Below are 20,325 nucleotides of genomic sequence, written 5' to 3' on the forward strand. Positions count from 1 at the left end.
ACTCAAAGCTGAGCATCAATCCAGTGAACTGCCCCTCACACTCTCCACCTCAGCTGTTTACTCCACTCTGTGTAAGGTGAATGCACGGAAGGCAGCTGGCCCTGACGGAATACCTGGTCGTGTGCTTAAAGCCTGTGCGGAGCAGCTGGCTGAGTCCTTCACAGACATTTTCAACCTGTCCCTGGCCCAGGCAACTGTCCCCACTATCTTCAAAACCTCCACCATCGTACCAGTACCGAAACACTCCACTGACTCGGTCCCTAACGACTTCCGTCCCGTTGCACTCACCCCCATCATTGCCAAGTGCTTTGAAAGGCTGATTGCATCCCACTTAAAATCCTGTCTCCCTGCTACACTAGACCCATTTCAATTTGCTTATCGCTGCAATAGATCAACAGAGGACGCCATCTCAACGGCACTTCACTCTGCCCTCACCCACCTGGACAGTCAAAACACACATGTGAGAATGCTGTTCATTGATTTCAGTTATGCATTTAATACTGTAATCCCTCCCAAGCTGATCTCCAAGCTCAGCCAGCTTGGAATCAGCACATCCATCTGCAACTGGATTCTTGACTTTTTGACTAACAGACCTCAGTCTGTTAAATTAGATAATCTCTCCTCCTCCATCATCACCCTGAACACCGGCGTGCCACAGGGCTGCGTACTGAGCCCTCTCCTGTACTCCCTATTCACCCATGACTGCGTTCCTGTTTATGGCTCCAACACCATAATCAAATTTGCAGATGACACCACGGTGGTAGGTCTGATCAAGGACGACGATGAGTCAGCCTACAGGGATGAGGTGCAGCACCTGGCTGTGTGGTGTGCCACCAACAATCTGGAATTAAACACCCAGAAGACAAAGGAGATCATTGTGGACTTCAGGCAGGCTAGGAGTCATGCACACACACCCATCTACATCAACGGAGCTGTAGTGGAGCGTGTGTCGAGTTTCAAGTTCCTTGGCATCCACATCTCTGATGACCTCACCTGGTCCCATAACACCTCCACCCTGGTCAAAAAGAAACAGCAGTGCCTTGACTTCTTATGGAGCCTTAAGAAAGTTCACCTGAGTCCCAGGATCCTTGTGGAATTCTACCGCTGTACCATTGAGAGCATACTCACAAACTGCATCTCAGTGTGGTACAGCAATTGCTCCGCATCTGACCGCAAAGCACTCCAGCGAGTGGTGAAAACTGCTCAACGGATCACCGGCACCCAGTTAACTTCCATTGAGAACATCTATCAGAAGCGCTGTCTGGGCAGGGCAAGAAACATCATCAAGGATGCCTCTCACCCTAACCATGGACTTTTCACTCTCCTTCCATCCGGCAGACGTTACAGGAGCCTACGCTCTCGGACTAGCAGGCTCAGGAAGAGCTTCTTCCCCGAGGCCGTGACCCTTCTGAACGCCACACCACCAATCTAACCGGCACCTACTGTACTTTATTAGGGATGTGGTTAAATTAATTTACATACATGTATTTGCACTACTCATATTTTGCACATACTGCACACTGTTCTAGTTATCGCACTGTAAACTAGTTGTTACTGTACAAAGCACAGTAAACTATTCTATAAAAATATAATTGCACTACTGTTTTTGCATAGAATTCATTTTAACAATACTTTTGCACACTCATCCAACTGTATTTATTACCACTGTTCTCACGATGCTGCTGTTCATAATGTGTATATATAATCCTACATTGCTCTGTTCATAATGTACATGCAATCCTACACTGCATTCCTATTTATATTCTGTATATACTCTGCTCAATACTTTATATAGCAACCCCACTGTACATTCTGTAAATCATAGCTTCACTTATTTTGCACTTTTTATGTATATAAAACACTATATTCTTGCACTTCTGGTTAGATGCTAACTGCATTTCATTAGCTCTGTACTTGTACTCTGCATAATGACAATAAAGTTGAATCTAATCTAATCTAATCTAATATGTATAATTAGTCCACAATAATTAGCCTGTATTGTATCAAATAGGTGCAAGGATTTTTATTTTCTCATGTAGTTACATACAGTAGGTGGCCAACCAGAGTGTGGTTTCTTCCGCCGAGTCTGCAAAGTGCAGTTATCGAGCGAATGCGTCAAAACACATTTTCACCAACAGCACTCAGCTTTGCCTCGCAGCCCTAGCCAATGTTTTACATTTGACGGCTTCAGTTGGCGGAAAATGAAAGAAAAACACTGTAGCTAAAGTATTTAATATTCACAGATACAAATTTGGTAGCTACTGATTAAGTTATGTACATTTCTTAGAATGAATTCAAGCAGGATAAAAATGTCAAGCATTTGAGCCTGTGCTTATATTTACTCTAAGCTACACAGTATTAGGCTACACCACATTTTCATGTGTTCAGTATTATTTATATAATACGAATCGTGTTATATTATCCTTGAGAAAAATTGGTAGCCTATTTCTTGGCTATATGCAAAATGTCAATATTCTAGCTACTTAATATTTGTGTAAAGTACATTTTTAGTTTATATTTTAAAATTCCTTTAATAAAACACCATCTAGCAGGCTTAGGACTAGCAGGCTTCCTGAGGACTAGCAGGCTTCCTGAGCCTGCTAGTCCTTTAATAAAACACCATCTTACCTAAGTACTTTAATAACCATATCAGTGCCTGTATTTAACCTGCGTTCGAGTAAATATATCTCTCTAGACCCTACAAAAGCCTGCACCTCTTTTGACCGCTCTTCTTTTAAATTTTCTGCTGCAAATGATTGGAACACTTTACAAAAGTTTCGATCACTACTTTTAAAGTTTTACTCTCAAATTTACTGACGGACCACTGTACATGTTGATGCTCTTTGCGAAGAAAGTCCTATGTATTTTTTTGCACATATTCAACTGAATGGCTGTTATTGCATTTATTTGCACATTATCAATTTACCCATGTTGGACTATACTATTATCCTACTGCTATTTTTCTTGCACTGACATTTTACATTTTTAAACTTTTAAGTTTTTCCATTTTTATTTTTATACATTGTCCAGTATTTTTAACTGAATCTGAATGTCTTCTATATTTATGACTGTGTATTTGAATGTCGGTATGTCGTGTAACTTCATGTTGCCTTGTACCCTGTGTCTTATCTTGACCAGGTCGTGGTTGCAAATGAGAACCTGTTCTCAACCGATTAACCTGGTTAAATAAAGGTTAAAAAAAAAATGAATTCTTTCCTTTATTTTAGCTAAATGTGAGGCACTGTATAATTTCGCTCCCATTGTATAAGCCTAACTAAAACAAACAAATAAATGAAACCTGGCAACGATTTAACTAAATGATTGAAACTGAAAAGAAGGGACAGATTAATATGTCCTCACATTTAAACTCAAGTGCTCTCATTATAATCAACAAAGTGCACACTATATAAAAAAGAGCTTCATTAACTGATAACTTAAGTGATTTTAAAGGGAGCATTCTTTACTCGCTTTCATACAATTAGAGTAAAACTCAAAAAAAAAAAAAAAAAAAATTGCAGCCACATTTAAATGCAGGAGTGTCCTCTATTCATTAAAATTTGAGTGCAAGATTTGCGCAGCGTGCACGATGCTGAGTTTGACGTGCAGAAATATGCTGTGGGGTTACATCATTTATTCTTATTTGTCTACATATTTTTTCTTCATTACAAATCTTGTTTGGTTTTATTTTGTATCTTTGCATGTACAAAAAATAACTGTAATGCATATGCAAAATGTGTAACTGCAATCTTATTTGCAGTCTATAGCATTTTATAATTATTTGTACAATAATATTTAACTTAACCTGCTTTGTACAGTATCTTTATTATTTAATGTAAAGGCAATTTATTAAAACAGGTTTATGAGAGTCATCTGTTTAATCTTGATCAAGAACAACTAATGAGCAACGAATTGGAGCAGCATCAGCCGTTAAATCATTTTAAAATGTCAAATAGCCTTTAATTTACAGGTTATAACTGCATCTTTCTCGGTTTTAGAGTTGTGAAGATTTATTTTAATGCAGATCCCATACTGTTACCTGAAATAAATGTGCTCTATTACTATTCATAATCAGTGTGTTTGTGCAGAAAATTATTAATGCGTATGCATGATAGGGAGGAGCCCTAGCGATCACTTGAAATTTCTTCCTGATAATGAAATAACTGATAATTAGGGTGCCTCACATACATGAGAAATATGTCTGCAGAAAGCTTGAAATGTCTACTTTTAAATTAACCAATTCAAAACACAAGCAAATACTCCCTCATTATGTAATCTGTGAAGGTTGCATTTCTCTCTAAAGTTGCGTCCAGTACTGTGGAGATGAGTCAGCACCGTGAATTTCATTTTGCAGCCAACAAGAAAACATTAGTTTATTAATAAATAATTAAAATGTCTCTTTTTTTCATAATTATTAGGCTATACTTCTGCCTGTGCTTTGTGGCAAACTTGATGCGTGTCCTTGAGCATGGAATATATTAAGGCTCATTATGGATTAGTTGACTTAATTTAATATAAACATGCGATTAGTTGAATAATGACATTAATGAATGACTACTAGTAACTAGAAAAATCTTACATAGGGGCTGCCCTAAATACCCTCTATCTCTGTCAGAGTTAACCCTGCATATATTCTGCTTTCAGAACAGTCGGTAACGGAGAGACCACACATCCATAACATTTTTCCTCTGAAACACAAAATTAACATTTTATGTTTTGTGAATGGTCAACCCTTCTCCATTCTGCAGATATTGTTTCTTTTGGTTTGTGCATTGTAAAATCACAGAAAGTCTACAAAATCCTCCCAAAAAAAAGGGAGGGGGCCGGCAGACAGAAACGATGGAGGGAGGAGCTGGGGAGGAGCCAGGGAGGAGCTTGGAGCAGGAGGAGTCCAGCAGGACCCAGGCCACAGCCATAACAGCGGTCCAAGGTGGAGCCAATGTTGGGAGGAGCCATGGAGGAAAAATGGCCACCGACTCCAGGGGGCCGACCAACGGCGGTGGAGCAGGTGGAGGAGGAGCCCCAGTCAGAGACAGAGAGCCAACTAGCCAGGGGGATGCCGAGGATCCCAGGGGCCAGGGTGGAGCCGAGGGCTCTGGTGACCGAGGCGGAGGTGGAGGCAGTCCATCGGGATGGCAGTCCCGATGGGCTCGCACCACATAGATGGTGGGCTGAGGGTGAGCAGAGGGGCTGCCAGACGACAGTGGTGGAGGAGGCAGGAGTGGGTGGCAGGGTGGGCATTTTGGAGGAGCAGCCACTGGAGGGCAAATTTTAGGAGCTGGCACTGGAGAACACATTCTAGGAGCAGGCAGTGGAGCAGCATCAGCCGTTAAATCATTTTAAAATGTCAAATAGCCTTTAATTTACAGGTTATAACTGCATCTTTCTCGGTTTTAGAGTTGTGAAGATTTATTTTAATGCAGATCCCATACTGTTACCTGAAATAAATGTGCTCTATTACTATTCATAATCAAGTGTTTGTGCAGAAAATTATTAATGCGTATGCATGATAGGGAGGAGCCCTAGCGATCACTTGAAATTTCTTCCTGATAATGAAATAACTGATAATTAGGGTGCCTCACATACATGAGAAATATGTCGGCAGACAGAAACGATGGAGGGAGGAGCTGGGGAGGAGCCAGGGAGGAGCTTGGAGCAGGAGGAGTCCAGCAGGACCCAGGCCACAGCCATAACAGCGGTCCAAGGTGGAGCCAATGTTGGGAGGAGCCATGGAGGAAAAATGGCCACCGACTCCAGGGGGCCGACCAACGGCGGTGGAGCAGGTGGAGGAGGAGCCCCAGTCAGAGACAGAGAGCCAACTAGCCAGGGGGATGCCGAGGATCCCAGGGGCCAGGGTGGAGCCGAGGGCTCTGGTAACCGAGGCGGAGGTGGAGATCCAGGGATCCGCGTCAGAGCCAGAGCGACTGAGGACCAAGGTGGAGCTGGTGGGACGAGGGAGCCCGGTGGAGCTGATAGATCGATGGTTGATGGTGGCGGCGAGAGAGCTATGAGCCGATGTGGAGCGGCCACGGCGACGCTGGAGGATGGCAGTCCCGATGGGCTCGCACCACATAGATGGTGGGCTGAGGGTGAGCAGAGGGGCTGCCAGACGACAGTGGTGGAGGAGGCAGGAGTGGGTGGCAGGGTGGGCATTTTGGAGGAGCAGCCACTGGAGGGCAAATTTTAGGAGCTGGCACTGGAGAACACATTCTAGGAGCAGGCAGTGGAGGACACATTCTAGGAGCAGGCAGTGGAGGACACATTCTAGGAGCGGGCTCTGGAGGATTGGAAGCCCCCTCAGGACTGGACAAGTAAACCAAGGACGAAGGAGGGCTGGATGGGACCAGCAGAGACGACGGAGAGAGGAGAGGGGGCAGTTCAACTTCCAGTTCTGATTCCCAATCAATAAGATCCTCCTCCACATTTTGTCCCTTTTGGTGTTCCATATTTTGCTCACCCTCAGCCACATTGCAGGGGGCAGAGCTCCTCTCCGTGCTCACACCATCCACGGCTTGCTCCCTTGTGGTGGGCACTGTAGCCGGCTCTCGCACCTGGTCTGACGGGTTGGATTCTGACTCTCCGTGATCGGTGGGCTCGGCATGCGCTCCGCACATCGGGGAGATGGTGGGCTGGGCCTAGTATGGTCCTCGAGAGAACGTCCTTCCTGCTCCAGCAGGAGGAGGAAGAGGCATTTGGGATGAAGGAGGGGATCCATGATCACACAACGGAAACAAAACACTGAGAAAAATATCCAAAACAAAATGGAGGGTTGACAAACGGGGGTAACTGTTTTTGGTCGGGTCTTCTGTCACACTACTGTGCCGGAAGGAACACGGAGCCAAAGATAATTGAAATAGTCTTTATTAATCCAACATGGAGAACAGGAGGAAGACACACACATGGAACTGGTAGACCCAACAAAACTGAACTGAAAGGACTGGGGCTTATAAAGACAGGATAACGAGAAACAGACAGGTGCGGGGAATCAATTAATAAAACTAAACAAGGACAGGAAACAGACCAAATAAGGAAAACAGGAACTGTCACATATAACAACAGGTCCAATCCTGACAACTATAATAAACACACAATAATTATCTGCTTGATGACACTGTTATTTTTATTATTGTGAAGTGAGATGAATGAAGAGGGCATCTGTCTTGTGCAAACAAACAATGGAAAATGGAAGTTTGGTTTATCAAGTTAATATTTTTTTTATGTGGTAAAAGTGATTTCAGATTTTTTTTTTTTTTTATAATAATAAAATTATATATAAAATTATTAATACAGATGTGTGTATTCTGCAGTTCACTCTTTTTGTTTTATTTTTTATTTTTTTTTTATTTTAGATAGAGTGTGTCCATTTTACACTAAGCCTCCAGTAGTGTGACTGAATTTAGTCCAGTTGGAGGGGGTTGGGGTTTGGGGTTAGTTCTGTATAGCTTGTAGAGGTTGAAATAAAGGTGTGAATCTCTTGCTCATTAATATGGAGAATATCTGATGAGCATTTCAAACTTGCAGAGCAGGTTTAAGCAAATGTCTGTTTTAGGACAAATACCTTGTTTGGTTTGGCTTTTGCAATTTTTGCAACGACATACCGAGTATTACATACAATATAATATGGTTTGTTTTTTTCTCAGGAGACATGAGGCCTCTGAGAGAAGCAAAGAAACCGGTGAAAGGGACTTGCATCTGCCAAAGAGAAAAACTTCTGTTCTTAATGTGCTGCTTTGTACTATTTTCAGTTTTGCACTGTTTTAATTATACGCGCCAACTCTGCAGTCGTTTTGTCAATACAAATGTAAAAATATACTGCAGTAATAAGAAACATCCCCAGACATTAGGCCTAATCATTTTAGTTTAATTTGGGCAATTCCAGCATTATTGACCTGACATTCAATCAAAACCTTAAATATAATTTCTAACAGAATGTATGCATTACCAATATATTGAACCATATCTTTATGATTTTTCTAAATCCCAAACAGAGTCCAGACATCAGAAAAGTATCCCTCTATGAACGTAGGCTACTTTAGATTTGGGAAATACACATGCATTAAGGACTTGACAAAAAAGACCCAAGTTTTTGGGAGACAACATATTTGTAGACTTTTTGAGATTTACAATGCACAAACCAGAAGCAACAATATCTGCAGAATGGAGAAGGGTTTACAATTCACAAAAAATAAAATAGGCCTATCAATTTTATTTCAATTATCAAAATAGGCTACCACTTTTAATGCTCCGGTGAAAAGTAAACCATCATTTCTTTAGGATAATATAACAATGTTAAAGGTTAAATGTTTCAGATCTAAAATATGGTGTAATACTGTCCAGCTTAGAGAAAATGTAAGCACAAGCTCATTTATCTTGACATTTATCCAAGGGTGACCAAATGTGCCATTTTCCCAGGAAATGTCCTGGCCAGGATTTCTATATTGCCTAAAATATCCAGGTTTTGGTTTCCTGTTTTCATACTTAATGAAGGTAATGATTGTTTGACCAATAACATGCAGACATTGTACGTAATCGACCAATCGTGGTGCGTGAGAAGGTGGGATCTACAGAGAACGGTCAAAGCAATGCAAATACGTGTACATATTAGAGTTGGACTTGAAGCAGCACTGAGCAGACCGATCGCTGTATGACATCAAAGTAACGTGAGAGCGATTCAAAAGCACAAGGAGCCGTCTGCTCTCTAGAGCTCTCACAGTACTTTGTCATACAACAAGCAGTGCAAACAAAGCCAAAAAGTGGATATTTTAGGCAATATAGAAATCCTGGTCAGGACGTGTCCTAGGAAAATGGCATGTTTGGTCACCCTAATTTATCCTGCTTGAATTTGTTCCAAGAAACGCTCATAACTTCATAAGTGGGCCTACTAAATTTTCCTCTGTGAGTATTAAATATTTTAACTACAGTGTTTTTCTTTCATTTTCCCCGACTGCAGCCATCAAATCTAACACATCATGAGGCAAAGGTGACGGCTACTTGCGAAAATGTGCTTTGATGCCTTTGTTTGATAACTTGTAGTTAAAGTACCACTCAGCACTCAAAAGCTGCAAATTCACTTTGCAGACGCGGTGGCGGCGCTGGCAGCAGTAGAGAGCACACTACCCGTAAAAGCTTTGTTCATCTTCGGAATACAATTAAAGATATTTTGGATGAAAACCGGGAGGCCTGTGACTGTCCCATAGACTGGCCTATAGGCCATATCATCGATGCTGCGTATGCTCTTCTGTATCATCCGCGCCACTAGGATGCGCTGTTTTCTTTCAAATCAAAGCTAACACGTAGAAACAGTGCATCCTTGTGGCGCGGATGATACAGAAGAGCATATGCAACATACGGTAATATGGAGAGACACATAGGAGACTGTTGACAAAGGAATTGTTGAATAAAGTCATTATTTTTGTTTTCTTCACTTACAAAAAGTGTTCTTGTTGCTTCATATAACCCAGATTACGTGTCTGATGGCAGATATAGTATTCTGACAAAGACTTTCAAACCTGTTATGGACCTTGACACTGTTATTTACTTGGCAGTCTATGGGACAGTCACAGGCCTCCTGGTTTTCATCCAAAATATCTTTAATTGTGTTCTGAAGATGAACAAAGCTTTTATGGGTTTGGAACCACATGAGGATAAGTGATTAATGACAAAATTTTATTTTTGGGGTGGAGTATCCCTTTAAATATGAACCAAATCACGACCATATATTATTAAGTTCTTGTTATTGTCCTTATTGTCCTTATTAGCCCTTCATGGATTCAGTCTTACATGTATTCTGTAGCTTATTATGAATATAAACCATCAGTTTCAGACACGGCAAAGCTAAACTGCACCTGATTTTAGAGCCTTGCATTTCAGCACAAGCTCCCCTGTTCACGCAGAGCGAGACGGCAAAAAGCGTGTCTTGTTTGTTTTCCCTATTTTACAAAAGCACAAAGTTTTGTTGATATTGTGAGTGCACACAAAAATAAGGTTAGACCATTTATAGTTCTGAATTAATATCAGTCTTATTCATGAGCAAAAATTAAAGCGTACTTCAAGTTGTTTCTCCTGAAGAACAAAATCCAAGTGATCGTGCTGGCGCCTCCATGCATTACGTGTGCTTCAGCTTCCACTCTCCACTTAGATCCTAGGCCCAACAGCGCACTTTTATTTAAATGTTTTAAACTAACATTGTAATATGCTTGAAGTGTTTTATATCCATAGATTTTATTTTAAGCAAGTCATGATGATTTGAGGAGATTAAATTGATCAAACGTAATCAACTCAGCTGTGAGTCGCTATGTGCTTCGTCCTCAGCTGGTAAGCTGTCGTCCAATTGGGTCAGGCTATAGGGCCTAGATTTGCAAGTCTCTACCCAATTTCTGCATTTGGAAACTAATGTTGTGAATCAGGGGTTGTTTTCTAATTAAATTACAACATTCTTAAGTTGTACCATGTTGTTTATTTATTATTATTTTTTATGTTTTATTTATTTTTTCATTTTATGGATTACCCCAAACTCACACATGCCGAAATACGAAACCGTATTATTGTTATTATTATTATTATTTAAAATATGGTTTTATTATTATTTAAACACATTTAAATTGATACAAAGGAACGAATCATAGAAAGTGATACATTTCTTAATTCATTTCCATAATTTTCAGCATGTCATGGGCTCTGCATACGGGAATATATTGTGTTAAAAAAGGCCAGATAACGAATAAGTATATGTGACTTGCTGAAATACATCAGAGAATTATTAAATGTAAGTTTCATGCCTTTCATTGGCATTTACATGCAAGTTCTAAAGCCGATTATGCTTAATAACCCGAAAACGCACCTGGTCATGTAAACCTGGTCATGTAAAGCTTACCCAGACTTATCTTTACCTCCATACAGATTTCCTTACATTCTGGTGTTCTCAGCAAGTGTGTGTTCATGGTGTGTGTGCATTTTAACAAGAGAGACATTTATGGACATTAAAACAATTTAACCAGTGTTTCCTTTTCATGACCTTACTAACACTTCATGGCTATGGATATTCAGTTGAATCAACAATCTGATTTCAAATGAATAATGACTTCACTGTTATCTTTTTTTAGAGCTGCTTTAAAACAGAACTGAATACTTTTTGCATCATGGAATCATTACTTTCTTGTTCATCAATTTAAAACTGCTTTTAAAATAAATACTGTATGAAGCACTATAGAAACAAAGGTGACTTAGCTTGACTTAACCTGAAGTGTTAGTAAGATACCTTGATTGTCTATGTCTTGTCTTGGACTTTTATGCCTAAAATGACTGAATTTATGGCTGCTTTTTTCAACAATTATGCCAATATTTACACCGTTTTTGTGTGTTATTTTTATGTAAAAAAATCAGGATTTTATTAGTCATCAATGACAGCAATAGTAAAATTACCTCTAAATATATTTGAACATAATTACTGAAACTGGGTGTCTTTCAATGGTCACACCAGTATAGAAATCCTCACAGGTGTTCTTTGCTGTAAATATAGGATTGTGAAAAACACAATTGCTTGCACACTGTCACTAAATCAGTATGCAATCAGTGAAATTATTTAATGTTTTTCGTCCAAGGCTAAGCTGTCCAGATAAGGTCCTCAATGGGGTTTTGCCGCATTTGTGCAGTGGGTGCTGGTGAGTTGTGGATCAGCATTCACAATTTGCCTAGTGGAGGACATCAACAGCCCCACTCCAGATCCAGAGTCCAGACAGCCATCACTCCACTGCACAGAGCATTTGCCTGAGTTGCCCACAGGCGGAGAGCCTGAGCCTGTCGCAACACAAATGCAGTGCAAGAGGAAGCAAGAGGAGTCCATTATCACCCTGGAGCCAGAGCCTCACAAAAATATCCAACCAGGTGTGTGAGCCAGCAACATCAGCCAGTGTATTTGGAGTATGAGGGCATGGAGAAGAAGCCTCAGCCACATTCACACCAGAGTGAGCTGCTGCTGGCCTCTGAATTAATATTTAAATATTTGAAAGAGGAAAATTTCACAGGTGCCTGCTGATTCCACCCAGCCCTGAATCTCCTGTGTCCCCGCTGGTTCAGCCCAGCTCAGCATCTCCTGTGTCTCTAGAATCTCCTATGTCTCTTGAGTTCTCACCCAGGCTCCCTCTCCCACCTCCTCTTCCAGAATCCATCCATTCCTCAGCCGCGCCTCCCCTGGCTCCTGTCAGTCCCTCAGCTCATCCTCAGTCTGCTCCACCCTACTGTGTGGATCCACTTCTGGCTATCCAGTCACCAGCTTTGTCTAGGCCTGAGGATCCCCTGTCTCCATCTCCAGCCTGGACTCCGCCTCGGCCCTCCAACCCATCAGCTCCATTTTGGCTCCTTGCTCTTTCATCTCCACTGTGGCCTATCATCCCACTGACTCCACTGGGTTCCCTCATCTCTCTGGCTCCACCTTGGTCAGTCGTCGACCTGCCTCCACCACAAGAATCCACTTCCCTGGCTTCACCTTGTTCCTCCATCCCTCAGGCTTTGTTTGGCTCCTCCTTCCCTCCAGCTCTGCTCCTGGCTCCTTTCTGGCTCTTTCCTCCATCACCACCCTGGTTTCTCCCTCCATCAACTTCCTGCTCTACATACTCCTCCAGAGCCCCGACCTTCCCTATTGAACCATTCTACTGCATAAGGCGCACCTTCCAGGAGGGAGAAAATCCTGCACAAGTTGGTTCCCATATGCCTGCCAGTTCCCTTATTAGTTTCCATGTTTGTTTGTTTTTTTTGTTTTTTTTTTTTTTTCTCCTGGATTACGTTCCCCATGTATTTAAGCCCTCAGTTTCCCTCAGCTCATTGTCCTGTATTGTTTGTTTCTCTGATTCTTTGTTGGGGTTTTCTCCTTGTGGATTTATTAAAAATACTTCTTGGATCCTACTCTTTTGTTGTGTGCTTTATATTACAGTAGCACATGACATATACATTATATTAGTGTTATATATAGTAGCTTAATTGTAGCCTTCAATAAACCATAAATGAGACAAATGTGCAATGTTAAACTAGGTCTGCCAGCTCCCCAATAACAAACTCCTTCTAAGGTTCTTGTTGTGGGACCTAAAGTACGGAAACCCACCTGATATGTAGAAGTGGCAAGTCCTTTCATTTGTCCATCAGACACTGCTACTTTTTATGTTTAACACATTTTCCATTATGAATCATGATACATCTTGTATCAATCAAGCCTGTGATTGTTTATATGTAAGCCAAAACAAACCAAACTAAAGGAGAAAACATGCCAGGCTCCAAAAAAAGAAAAAAAAAAAACACTCTCAAAACAACTCTTAACTGTGGATCATTTATAATTGCTTTGGCACTAATACATTCAATACTTTTCAATGATCTTTCAAATTACATGAATGCCCTGTGGAGCAGCATCCCTGTCTCGAACCTGCCTTAATTAGTGACAGCCAGGTAACAATTGTGTTTGCCATTAACTTTAGCACTGTTTGTCACTGTTGTGAAATTAAACCACTATTTAAACCTCAATACAGCCAGCTTAATGGAGGGCTATTTCTGAATAAATGAATGAATGAATGATTCTATGATTCACTTATTAGGATAATTTAATGTTCCCCAATTTCATATTTCTATATTCAAAACGTAAGTTACATTAATCTTTACATTAAAACATATCATAGCATTGTTTAAGCAATTGTATGAAAATTGTTTAAGCATTGAAAAATGGTAAGATTAATTTTGTGATACTGATTTTATGATTGATGTAACTGTCCTATAGTGTATAGTGTTAATGAAGGTAATTAAAACATGTAAAACAGTATGTAACTTTATTATTTGTGCTTGTGAGAGAGACACAGAAAGAGATGAGGATCGCTGAGCATGCCTGATTTGCTGATGAACATTTCATGGTTGAACAGATGGAAAGGAAATGGCTCATGTCACAGAATGAACCTGTAAGTCTCTCTTTCTCTTTTTCTCACTTTCTCTCTCTTTCCCAAATAAGTTCAAGTTTAAGTTGCTTTATTGTCACGACACTTGTATTATAGTATTGCCAAAGCATAAAAATACCTCTCTTTCTCTCTTTCTCTCTCTCTCTCTCTTGCACACACACACACACACACACACACACACACACACACACACACACACAGGGTTGTGCACAGACATTTTGGGGGCAGGTGTTCAAGTGAAAAAAGAGCACTCCACTCATAATTCATATCATCATATTTCATATTTCATTCAAAAGAATTGTGATTTTATATTTTTTATATTATAATATTATTATAGTATATTGATTATATATAACAGCAAATTCATGACAGAAACAAAACCTACCCAACATTTTTTGCCGTTAACATTTTGCTTATGGAATACCATCCTTGAGTTGAAAAAGACTGACATGCTGACATGAACCTACCTGTTCAGGTTTGAGGCCAGGTGGCACCCAAGCGTACTCCTCTAGTGCACAGCCAGAGTCATCATCAGAAGTTGAGTTCCTCTGGAAGTCAAACATGATTTTAGAGACTGTCCTCTCCATATCCAGAGCCATATCACCACTTCATACCATTAATCACTGCAGAAAGACACAGACAGACAGGAATGAGAAATACAGATGTGACACGCTACACAGTTACAGATGCTGATATCACAGACACTTGCATGCATTTAATTTTCATTTCACAAACATAGATTACTGTTGATATTCAGTATGTGATGATTAAGTTGTTTCAGTTATGTAGTAGCTGACCAAATGCTCAATAAATGTGCTATTGAAATCAAATCTATTGAAATTGCCTGCATGAAAATTTAACCAACTCATTTCTGATAATGCAACACTGCTGCAAATGCAATGGGGGTTCTCACTGAACGTAATCAAAACACAAAATTTAGACAGGTAAAGTTATGATTTACAGTTTGATGACCACCTAAATTCTGATTCTAATTATTATTATTATTTTAATTTTATTTTATTTTATTATTTTAAGGTTATTTATTGTCAATTACAACACTCCTATGGTAACTGATATTTATTTATTTTTTTCAGAAAAAAAAAAGAATCTAAATAAACTGGTTTTGTTATATGGATATTACAATATCTCAAAGTACACAGCACATACAAGACAAAGCCATCTGAATGCATCAAAATGTCTTTAAAACATGTTTGAGCACACATTTGATGCATGGTGCTGAGAAAGTAAAAACAATGTTTTTAATACTAATATTATCTGCAGTAACATGTCAGCCATGCCAAAAAAAAAAAAAACAAATCAACACATGATAAATTTAAAATCATTAAAATTCTTGATAATTCGAGCAACCGCGAGCTTTCTCTCACATTACACAATCTTATAACATACAAGACGTCATTGTGACATCACACTTCACTTGCACACAACATGAACCTTAATTTGGTCTTTCGCATCAACAGGAAAAACAAGGAGAAAAAGAAAGAGTCTGAATAAAGTGTTCAAAGATAAGAAAACCATACAGCTACAATGATTTCCAATATCGTGCTATTAGAATCCATCCATTAGAGGATACAGTAGAGACCATCTTTAAATAGGTATTGGAAGCCTGTTTCTATAATATCACTCTAAAGACACAACAGAAATTCAAAAATTCAAAGGAAAGACATACAGACCTGCATCTTCTTATCAGCATCCAAAAAATAACCTGAGGGCTGTGAGAACCAGAAATAGAGAAAGAGAAAAAAAGAAAAGAAAAACGCAGTGCTAAAGCAACGCGAAAATAAACGCTTTTCTCTTTTATGTCATGCCTCATCCTTCGCTCTCACTCTGCCTGTGGATTTGACTGTTTCTGTGTGGGTGTGTGAGAAAGAATGAAAGCGAGGGAGGGAGGGAGTGAGAAAGCGAGGGAGGGAGGAAAAAGAACATTTCTTATTTGTGTAAAAGGCAACATTAGAGCAAGCTCTCAGCTGAAGGACTGATGTTGACCTTCATGTCTGTTTAGACTTTTTATAACATCACAATACTGCAGTCATACGGCATATATTTATTTTACATTTGTGTTCTTAGTATGTGTACATTTACCATAAACGAAAAGATGCAAACACAAATGTACAGTAAACAGCAATCGTGACTGAGGGCCAAAACACCAAGAAGTGTATATCTTGTCTTATGAACATGGGGGCCAACAGAGCGGGTTTGGTAAATAATGAGGTTTAAGCAAATAAATTGCATCACTGTGTCAAAGTTCCAACGTTATATGAAAATAAAACCTTTTATTTATATATATACATCCTCTTCTGAGAATTGTTGAATGCAGTGGAAGTGAGGGACATCATAGGTATATATGCCATATCCAGCTTTGGATGAAACAGGACAGGACTACACAACAACCAAGCATTTTCGTTGATTTTATGAACTTCAGAGGCGAATAGAAGGACACAAGCAAATCCAGTTCCCTGTCAATCTCAAGCATTTCTGACCTGAGCAAAAAACTGCATGTAGGCTTTCAGTGACGATGATGAAGATGAGAAAATAATTCAAACCCACACACTTGGCGTCAGTCAGTGACGGTGAGTGGGCTCTCGACACATGACAGCGTCTCATAATACAGCTGTAATTACTGCTGCTGCATTTGAGTTGATAATTAAGCCTCAGCGATGGCTACACGTCACTGTGTGTTAATGACAAAATGATACGCACTGAGCTTACTTTACATGTTCGTGAAGGGTCCTTTTTTTCTGAAGAGCCCAGTTAATATTTAGCAGTCTATATCTACATATAATTTAGTCCAATTTGTGGAAACAGAGCATCTGAGATGTTCAGCTATGCTAAATGCACCATTACTAGTTCACCTATGGAATATGCTGCTTTACAGTCGTAAGTATATTAACAATAAAATAAATCAATATAAACATAAGCAGGTCAGTAGTTCCAAAGAAAAGCGCAATCGTTCCTGCATGCCCTCTAGATTTAAGATATTCACATGGCTAACAATAATAAATACCCCCATGTACAGAGGGTCTCAAGCCATATCTACAGACAAAATGTAGCTTTAGCATCATTTTATTGATTCTAAAGCACACATAGCATTGCATCAACCTTTACAGCCTTCTTGTCATTGCACAGGAACACACAAAGATGTTTGAGCATTTGGAGTGCTCTCACTGACCGTGAACACATTAATCATTCAAACTAACAGCAGGATGCTGGCTTTGTCTCTTTCCAGTGAACAGTGCTCGTGCTCTGGTCGCCATGGAGCTCTCTGCAGTGACAAGTCTCCGTGGAAACCTTGTGCAGATCCAAGAGCAAGAAAGCATACCCACAACAGATTTATCAGTGAGAGAGTGCAAACCCCTGCCCCTTAAATCATCACTCACAGTCCTCTGCTTTCCATTTTGCCCCATTCACTTTCTTTGCATCAAATTTCAACTGTTCTCTGTTTCATACTTGTGGTCACTCACACTTTTGTGAGTTAGCAGGGTTATCCTGGAAAATCAACCCATCCATCAATCAATTAATCCAGGAATCCAACTGAACAAAAAGTGAAATTCTGTTTTATAAATCCTAAATGAATCCTATTTTAGTACCAAGATTTTGTTTGCATTGTGGCATTATGTAATATTTATTATGACACTACTTTTATTTTCTTGCATTTTACACTCCTTTTTCTCTTAAAGGGGTCATCAGATGACCATTTTCCACATGATATGATATGATATGATATGATATGATATGATATGATATTATATGATATGATATGATATGATATGATATGATATGATATGATATGATTCTTTAGGGTCTTAATGAAAAGTCATACTTTGGTTAAAATTTCTCAATGGTAGTGTAAAAAACACCCTTTTTACCTTGTCAAAAACAGCTCTGTTCACAGCGCGTCGTTTCAGTGCATGTCCCTTTAAATGCTAATTAGCTCTGCTGACCCCGCCCCTCTCTTCTGTGGGGTGACGAGTAGTACTGTTTACTTTAGCCGCATTTAGCTGCAGAACTTGCTAACTAGCACATTATTAGGAAATGTGATTTGTGTAGATTAATAAAAACCCTTATACTCGATTCTGTAGGTGAAGCTGGATCATGAATGATTCAAACGAACACAGACGCTCTTAGGTGGATCGGGGGTACATTCCCTTCAAAAACAAAAATAATCCACTGCTTCTTCACTACTCAGATGTCGGGAGTAAATGATGACTGCTGTGTTCATTATTACATCCGACAACAAATCACCTCAATCACTCAGGAGTCATTCTTGTCTACATCTGCTCCGGCGGTAAAACAATGGCGGACTAATGACAGTCATTCAGGGCGGAGCTAAGGTAAAACACCGGTGTCAATCAACAATTGTGGGAGGGGCCTGGGTCTATGTGACATCACTCGGCCAAGAATCTGTGAAGTGCTTGTTCTGAGACAGTGCTCATAATTTATTGGGATTTAAAAAACAAACAAAAAAATCACTGGGTGGATTTTTATCATTATAGGGTGGTTGTATAGACACACTGCCAAGACACTTTTTAGTTTAAACAACATGTAAAAGTGAATTTTGCTTCCGATGAGCCCTTTAAATGTTTCATTCCTATAGTCTATTCAGACTGTAATGATCATTAGTCTCATTGGATTCATTTTATTAAAATACATTATTTCATCTGTACTATTTCATCAGTCTTTTTTATTTACATTATACAATAGAAGTAAGTACACCACTGTTCAAGATCACCAAAATTGTATTACACCTCAATAATGGCTTTATTATTTATTTACTTGCTTATTTATGTTTTACATAAAATATTTCCTCTTGAGGACAGGCAAGTGCGAGCAGCAGGACAATTTGTGTTTGTGTGTGTGTTTCGAAAAAGAAAGGTAATAAGCCTTTAGAATAGGTAAGTATAATATTTAGTATAAATTAAATAGCAGACAAATGCAACTACAATCAAGCGCAGACAAGTAGGCCTACTGAAGTGTAGGAAATATGTTAATTTAATTAATATTGAGTAGGCCTATTAACTGATGCTCACCTAGATTTTTTCCTCAGGAGGGGAAATTATAATCTGGCATTTCTAGTCATATGGTAAAATGTATATTTTTATTTATGTACATTCAAAATGACAACATCACGTCGTGCTTTTGAAAAATAAAGAAAACCACAGAATGCGCCACTTCAGCGTTTCCTGGTCTCCTTGAGCATCTTTTTGTGGTGCACACCACAAACATGAACCAATATACACCACAAATACTTGATGCACCTACTTTAAAAAGTCTACATTTATGCATCATACAAGTCACATTGGAATAAATCACTCCTGATGTATCATGATAAAAAAAAAAAAAAAAAAAAACTAAATAAATAAATAATAATAATAAAAAAAAAACGTGACTTTACAGTCTGGAAAGTAAGGTAGGCTATAGCAAATTATTTTGCAGACCCTCTGGCACTTTGAGAACCGCTGGTCTACACAGAAGAAAGCCCTTTCTAGGCTCTTCCCCAGTCAAGCCATTTATTTGTCTGGTTGTTTGAAAAAAAAAAAAAAAGAAATGTAGTTGCAGTTAACGCATTAAGAATCCGTACACCTGCAGCAGAGGAAGACTATTATTCTGCCTTGCGGACCTGCAGAAGAACGTTTGATCTTAAGCTGACCAATCAGCATGGTCCGTGTACCTTTGTATAATTAGTTTTCTCATTTTTGCCTTCAAAACTACTTTATTAACATTTATTTAAAGGGGTCATATGATGTTGCTAAAAAGAACATTATTTTGTGTATTTGGTGTAATGGAATCTGATTATGTGGTTTAAGGTTAAAAAACAACATTATTTTCCACATACTGTACATTATTTTTTCTCCACTATGCCCCACCTTTCTGAAACACGTCGATTTTTACAAAGTTCATCGATCTGAAAAGTGAGGTGTGCTCTGATTGGCCAGCTATCCAGTGCTTTGTTATTGGCTTAATACCTCAAGTGTGTGACGGAAATGTTATGCCCCTCACCATACTGTGATGTGTGTCCCGGTCAGAACACCGGCGTGACAAGACAACAACAATAAAACCCATTACAAAGAGGCATTTGTTGCACCCAGTGGGGACAGAAATACAGATTATAATAAATTATACTGTCTTTTTACGCATTACTTTGCATTGCGCCGCATAAACATAAAACCATGTCTGCATTTGTGATCGGAGAAATGACAAACAAGCTCTACTCTACACTGCTCAAAACCACTGATTTCTAGTTGTGTCCTCTTTTGGAAGGTCAAACAAAGTATTTTTGCTTTCACAACGAAACGGCGTCTCCACAACATGGTGCCAGCGGCAACAGAGAGAATCAAAGTTACGCCTTCTTTCTTTGCGTGAACATTTGAGTGGTGTTATG

At 39.5% G+C, this 20,325-nt stretch overlaps 1 protein-coding gene across 6 annotated transcripts in view; it reads right to left on the reverse strand.

The window, feature by feature from the left end:
• The window catches only part of prickle2a (prickle homolog 2a), a 125,819-nt gene that overhangs the window by 43,592 nt on the left and 61,902 nt on the right, over window positions 1-20,325 (reverse strand). For 4 of the 6 annotated variants that reach the window (XM_042730369.1, XM_042730366.1, XM_042730367.1 and 1 more), the window contains one exon: window positions 14,396-14,551. In XM_042730369.1, the coding sequence (XP_042586303.1) occupies window positions 14,396-14,527 (132 nt within the window). In that variant the 5' untranslated portion in view covers window positions 14,528-14,551. Of the gene's footprint in view, window positions 1-14,395; window positions 14,552-15,619; window positions 16,882-20,325 lie in introns of those variants that run through there. The other 2 variants (XM_042730370.1, XM_019080205.2) reach the window with 2 other exon arrangements.

This window comes from Cyprinus carpio, chromosome B8 (genome assembly GCF_018340385.1).
Source record: "Cyprinus carpio isolate SPL01 chromosome B8, ASM1834038v1, whole genome shotgun sequence".
Lineage (NCBI taxonomy): Eukaryota > Metazoa > Chordata > Actinopteri > Cypriniformes > Cyprinidae > Cyprinus > Cyprinus carpio.